We start from the raw sequence: 6330 nt of genomic DNA, 5'->3' as shown, positions 1-6330 counted from the left end.
AAAGTTGAGTAGTCAAAATCAGAAACAAAATGAAAAATAAAGCTACCACTAGTGTAATTGACCAAAAGTAAAAGTATTTCTACCTAGTTCGGGACGTCAGGAACTACTACGTGGCCAATAAATCTTTAGTCTGTCACATTTTAATTTCACTGTCAATTCAGCACGTGTCGCTGAAATAAAGGACAACTATGAAAAGGGTAAATTAAATGCTACTTCTCCTATTTCACTCTTTATACTTTCAATATTTTCAATTTGCTCACTATATTTTAGACATTGAACTTTTTTTATCACTCATTCAATGACATGGATTATTTTATTATTTTCTCATATGACATGTCATATTTTTATTAATATTTTAAGATTATAATTAAAAAATAAATTTAAAATATTAAAATATACATCCAAATCCTAAAATTAAAATTTTCACCCCATATTCAAGTTTCAACGGTAGCTTAGGTTAGCGCCGCCGGTGGCCACGATCGTGGTGGCTGCCACGGTGGTCTTTGGTGGATTTTTTTTGTGTTGAATCATTGATTAAGTCTAGTTAATTTCTTTTTCCCCTTTAATGTTGAATCAATGATTTCTTTGTTAGAATTTTTGGAATTTTTGTTGTGTTTGGAGTTTGGTTTTGAACTAAAATCAACAAAGGGCTAATTTCATGGTTGTATTGATTGATTTGGTTGAGGGCCATAAGAGATGTACAAGAGAGCGAGGGATAGAGGTGAGGTTGATCGTTCGTCGGTGTGAGGTTGATCGTCGGTGAAAGGGTGAACTTGTCAAGGGTTATGATAGGTGTGGTTGTAATTTGGGGTTAGGGTTTGGCATATAATTAATTTTAATTTTTAAATTTATTTTTATTTTAATTATATTTTGTATTAAAATATTAATAAAATATGACATGTCATGTGAGAAAGTAATAAAATAATCCATGTCATCAAATGAGTTATAAAAAAAGTTCAATATCTAAAGTTTGATGAGTAAATTGAAACAATTGAAAGTGCAATGAATAAATAAAAGAGAGTAAAATTTAATGAGTAAACGTGTAATTTACCCATAAAAAAGGCTATGGTCTCCGTTTCTATTGAAGGTTTAATGGAGAACATCTTAGAATCCTCAATTCTCAAATTTCTCCAAATCTTTGAACCCTAATTCTCTTATTTCTTCCCCAAATGCCTGTCTCCATCCTTCAACCGTAATAATAACCAGGTAAGGGCACTTTCATTTTCCTTTTCCGATTTGTTCCCTTATTGAACATGAAAGATGGTGGCTTGGAGAACAAAAAGGAGCTAGAAAATTCAAAAAAACAATCCAAGTCTTCAAAATTTCGTAGCAAAAATGATGATTTCTCCCTTGCAATTGCCAAGGTTGCCGTTGCACAAGTATGCGAAAGCGTAGGTTTTCAGAGTTTCCAAGACTCTGCTTTAGAAACATTGTCCGACGTTACTGCTCGATACATTTATACCCTAGGGAAAAGTGCGACTCTTAGTGCTAATTTGACCGGGAGGCTGGAATCGAATGTCTTCGATGTGATTCAAGGGCTGGAAGAGCTAGAATCAGGTTTAGGGTTTGCCGATGCATCCGATGTTAATCGATGTCTTGCTAATTCGGGGGTCATTAGGGATATTGTTCACTTTGTTGGCGATGCGGCGGATGTCCCGTTTGCTTATGATGTTCCACGGTTTCCGGTTGTTAAAGAGCGGGAGGGAATGGGGAGCTTTTGGGAAAAAGGAGAAGAGCCTCATGGGGAGCATCTACCTAGTTGGTTGCCGGCCTTTCCCGATCCCGAGAGTTGTGCTACTCAATCGACTGTAGGGAATGGAACGATGAGTGGCTCCAATGGAGTGAAGACTGGATTAGTGGGGGTTGAAAGGAAGATAGAGAGGCCGTTGCTGAACTGTCAGAAGCAGTTTGCTCGTAATGGGAATTTAAGAGATTCTTCTTGTGGTGCTGGAGATTCTGCTAAAGCCAGGGAAGCTTCTAATAGCAATCCTTATCTCGCTGCACCTCTACAGTTTAGGGAAAAAGAAGTGGATGTATCACCTGTTGTTCTTCCAACTAAGCTTTCAAATGAAGTGGTTTTGAGAGATTCGGTTCCAGAAAATCATTCCGGGGAAGATCAAGTCTCAGTTCTAGAGACATTTGCTCCTGCTATTGAAGCAATGAAGAGTGGGCTATGTGAATACGACGGCAGCAGACAGAAAAATGTCCTCTATAACCAGAGACCTACGGTTCATTTTAAGATTGGAATAGGGAAGAAGTCTTTAAACACTGCACCATATTTCGTTTCCAAGAACAAGGATATCCATAAGATTGCATACTGGTTTGAAAATAGCAATGAGAAAGACGACAGGAAAAGAAGAGCAGAGATTTTTTCGGAAGAATCTATGGAATGTTCTCACGAACCAGGTCAGTTGTAACATAGGGTTGTTACCATTTTTATGGATTTTTCTAAGGTGGTCCCTAGAAATGGACAATGAAAAGCACCGGATAGAAGTCTTCTACTTTGACATCTTTCTTAGGGCATGATTCTTTTTAATTGAAATTATTGTTTCTTCTTTGGTGGTCTTAAACTGATAATGGATTCATCAGCTCCTGTTTCAGCCTGAACTCTATTTGTACACTACGTGGAAGCTTTACACGATATTGTATTAGCATTTGTTATTAGTGAATGCAGTTCAATTTAACATCACTTGCATTCTAATTTTAAAGGTGGATAATAGGTTTGTATAACAGATTATTCAGATACCAAAAGCTAGTGGAACTCATCATATTAATGACCCAAAATTCTAATATTTGTGAACGGCTTTGCTGATTTGAATTTCCTCAACAATTTATCTTCCAGAGTTAGGGTATTGCTTCTTTTGTTCCAAAGATCTCTACTTTTATCTTGTAATTAATTTTGGTTCTTCTGAAACTAGAGTTTGTTATGTTCAACTTCATTGTTTAATTAGTAAATCCTCAAAGAAGAAAGGTATTTAATTTGAATTTTATACAATCAAAATAGAGTTTTAGAAATAGAGATGGGATTCCTTATAGAAATCATGGATAAAGCCAAGCGACTCTTTCTTAAAGTCGAGCAATCTTTTAGTAAGCGGTTGCCCTCGATCCAGATCGAGGGATCGAATTGATTACAGAAACATGAGTTTAATAGCGATTTATTAGTGAATAAGGAAAAAATATTATCTAGACGAGTAAAAAATACTTTAAAAAAATGATTAATTACTATTGCTATTAAACAAGTTCATATTTTATCTTTTTTAACCTTTCTTAATAATGAGAAACAATTTGAAAGAAATGAGTCTACCGTTGGAACTACTGCTCTTAGAACCAGATATAAATTGGCTTACCCCTTCAATATCATCAAACTTAGACTGATGCTTTATTCAACAAAATCTTATAATATATATATATAGGGTTAGGATCTAATTACACTGTGTAAAACTCTTTTAGTTTTACACCCTTTTATGACCATTGGATGAAAGAAATTAAAGGTTAAGATTAACAGTAAAAATGAAAAGATATTCACTGGGCGGCAAAAAACAATGAGTTAATCTCAGCGTTTGATTTCTCTCAATCCAATAGTCCAAAAAAGGTGTAAAACTACTTTTAGTTTTACACTGGGTGTAAGTGGATCCTAACCCATATATATATATGTATATATTCAAAGGATAAAGTTAGATAAATGACGTAAACTTCTCCAGGCTGAGGCTGACTGGTTCCCTGAATGTACTCAACACTCTTAAAAGCGTGAGGGACAATCTTGCGAATGAAATTGTTACCATCAACAATACAAGCCTTGAACATCCTGGCTGGTGGGATTGCAGTAATAGTCTCAGATTCATAAGTGAAAACTCCCATGATTATATTTGAGTCATTTTGAGAAGTGTTTAAAGAGGTTTTTCAGATCTGGACATGTAAATCGGAAGATGGTGTATTTATAGACTTTCAGAATAACGAAGAGAGCTTGCAACTTCGATCCTTGTTTGCGTAAGGACCTTGCGGCCTCCTCGAACTTAAGCTGATAAGCATACAATAATGGACAAAATCAAGGTTCTTGAATGCAGTCAATATCAGAAGAAAGATGATAAAGAAAGATCTCTAATATTTTAAATGCAAATGCAAGACCTTGAATTCAAATGCTTGGACTATTACTCTATTAGGAATGTGATAAATTCTAAATATAGGTTTGTATGTTAGATAAGTTACTGCTATCATTCTGGTTTCACCCTTGTATGTCAGTAGGCCCTCTCTCCTTGGTGGTGGTTCTTTTATTGATGATTAAACATGCAATGCAACAAAGAGTAACTTGCTAGATATTCTTGTTTTGTATGATTACCACCTTTATGCAATCCTTAAATTTGTATATGTTCTGCTTTTCACATGTATCTTGTGATTACTAGTAAAGAACGAATGAAGTGATAATGCCGAGTCCATCAATAACTTCGCAACAAAGTTTTGCCCTTCAAAGATTCAAAAGATTTGCCCACCATATCGTTGTTAGAACTGATCAAGGCTCTCTATGCACGAAAGTAGTAAAGACGAAGCAAAGAAGAAGAAATGACAGCAGGTGCTTTTCAAGCCAAGAACAAAGAATACTGGTTGCATACATCAAGTGGTTGAATCCGATATTGACCCTTACTCTTGTACATATTTGGGGTCCCCTAGTCCCTATAATGGTGATTACTAGATCAGACTGAGTGGGTGAGTATTATGTTGTACCAGAGTAGGAGGACAAGGATTTTTATTTAGGCTTTAAATGTTTGAATATTATGTTAAAATCAGCTAAATGCTTGGTGTTGGGTTTGTTTAGGCTTTGTATATATATATATATATATATATATATAAGATGATTTTTTTTAGGAACAAGATTAAATTTATAGAATTTGTAAATATTGAGGGTTAAATCTATTGAATTATTTAAATATTTAAAATTAGGATCAAATTGATAAAATATATAAATGTCAAAGACTAAATATGTTATTAAAAACACGATGTCAACAACTCCATTAACTAGTTAATTGGCGATGACCAAATTAATAAATTTTTGTAACGTTAGTGGTTAAATCAAAAACTTTTAGGTGACCAAAATAGAGACACCCTAATAGTTGGATAACTAATAGGATAGTGTAGACACTAATTTTCGTTCAACTTCATATATTATTTATATTTTTATTATTTTATTATTTTATAGTATAATACATATATTTATAGTATATTTATTTTATGTTTATTTTTTATTAGGCCAAAAAATAATTATAGCTATCCCAGCACTCCAGTTACAAGCAGACCAGACCCAGGCCAGGGGACCTGAACCGGCCCAAAGAGACGACTCAAATCGGCCCAACATAGGAAGCCCACCAGCGAGATTAGGTTTTCCTCCTCTTCTCACTTCAGCAACGCACAGTCCACTTGCCAAGGGGAACCGCCGATCAAACTTTGGATAATCTTTTCCTGATTTCCCGGTGCAACCAACTACCACAACTCAAGTTCATGTATTTTAGTCATAGTAAAACACTAAAACCTAACGAAAAATGGGGAATTCTCTAGGCCTATTAATTCATATGAAATGTAAAAGGAAAAGGACAGAAAATAGGATACAAGAAATCAAAGCTAAAAAAATCACGTGTAAAGTTTTGAAAAAGAAATAAAAAGGTAAAGTTTCTCACCTTCCTTTTTTCGTTTATTTTGTTTTTTTTTTTCTTTTTGTTTTTAACTAAAAAACCCAAAAAAAGTGAAGCCGATGAAAAGGGGGAGGTTTTCAAGATCTTGTTTCTCAAATCTAGCCCTCCCGAGGTTATTTTGCAAAAACTATTTGGATTTTTGGAAAGAGGAAAATGTGGGCTTTCAATTGATATAAAAAAATTAATGTTGCCGCCAATGAACGGCGATCAAGGGCGGCTGGGGAGGCTACGGTGGTCGGATTTTGGGTTCGCTATGAACCCAGGTGACCGTGTTCTTCGTTCATGAAGAACACTTGAGAGAAAAACGGGGGGATGGATTTGGTAACAAAAACACCGAACAAAAACGGAGAGGAAATCGAGGGATCCATAGGAGAAAATAGAGAGATTCGGTGGGGGTACTCGGACGAAAAAAATTACAGAGAAAATTCGGGTTTGATAAAAAATAGAAAGAAGAAGGAAAGAATCTCACCGAAGCCGGAGACAAAGAAAGTCGAAACTTTTGTTCGTAGATCTATGTTGATAGACACATTTTCAGGCGAAACTAACCTTGGATTTATAACTATAATAAGAAAGCGCTTCGAGTGGACTATTTTTCTCATTCCTCCGGCGCCGACGAACGGCGGTGGCCGCCGCTGATCGGTGGTCGACA

The 6330-nt window shown here is 35.4% G+C and overlaps 1 protein-coding gene across 2 annotated transcripts; it reads left to right on the top strand.

Moving 5' to 3' along the window:
* The first annotated feature begins 1074 nt into the window (after window positions 1-1074).
* Window positions 1075-4866, top strand: LOC120199981 (transcription initiation factor TFIID subunit 8-like). 2 transcript variants are annotated; one of them, XM_039200936.1, is made up of 2 exons: window positions 1075-2406; window positions 4406-4866. In XM_039200936.1, the coding sequence occupies exons 1-2, from the start codon at window positions 1254-1256 to the stop codon at window positions 4417-4419; spliced, it is 1167 nt and encodes a 388-aa protein (XP_039056867.1). In that variant the 5' UTR covers window positions 1075-1253; the 3' UTR covers window positions 4420-4866. The 2 variants fall into 2 exon arrangements, with proteins under 2 accessions (XP_039056867.1, XP_039056866.1); XM_039200935.1 differs by having other exon boundaries at window positions 4401-4866.
* Window positions 4867-6330: the final 1464 nt, after the last annotated feature.

The sequence above is a fragment of the Hibiscus syriacus genome, unplaced genomic scaffold, assembly GCF_006381635.1.
Source record: "Hibiscus syriacus cultivar Baekdansim isolate YM2019G1 unplaced genomic scaffold, ASM638163v2 tig00005856_pilon, whole genome shotgun sequence".
In the NCBI taxonomy this organism is placed as follows: domain Eukaryota; kingdom Viridiplantae; phylum Streptophyta; class Magnoliopsida; order Malvales; family Malvaceae; genus Hibiscus; species Hibiscus syriacus.
This window is presented reverse-complemented; position numbering and strand designations above follow the sequence as displayed.

Coding starts and splice junctions, on each gene's coding strand:
- LOC120199981 (XM_039200936.1), top strand. CDS start 1,254: ATGAAAGATGGTGGCTTGGAGAACAAAAAGGAGCTAGAAAATTCAAAA.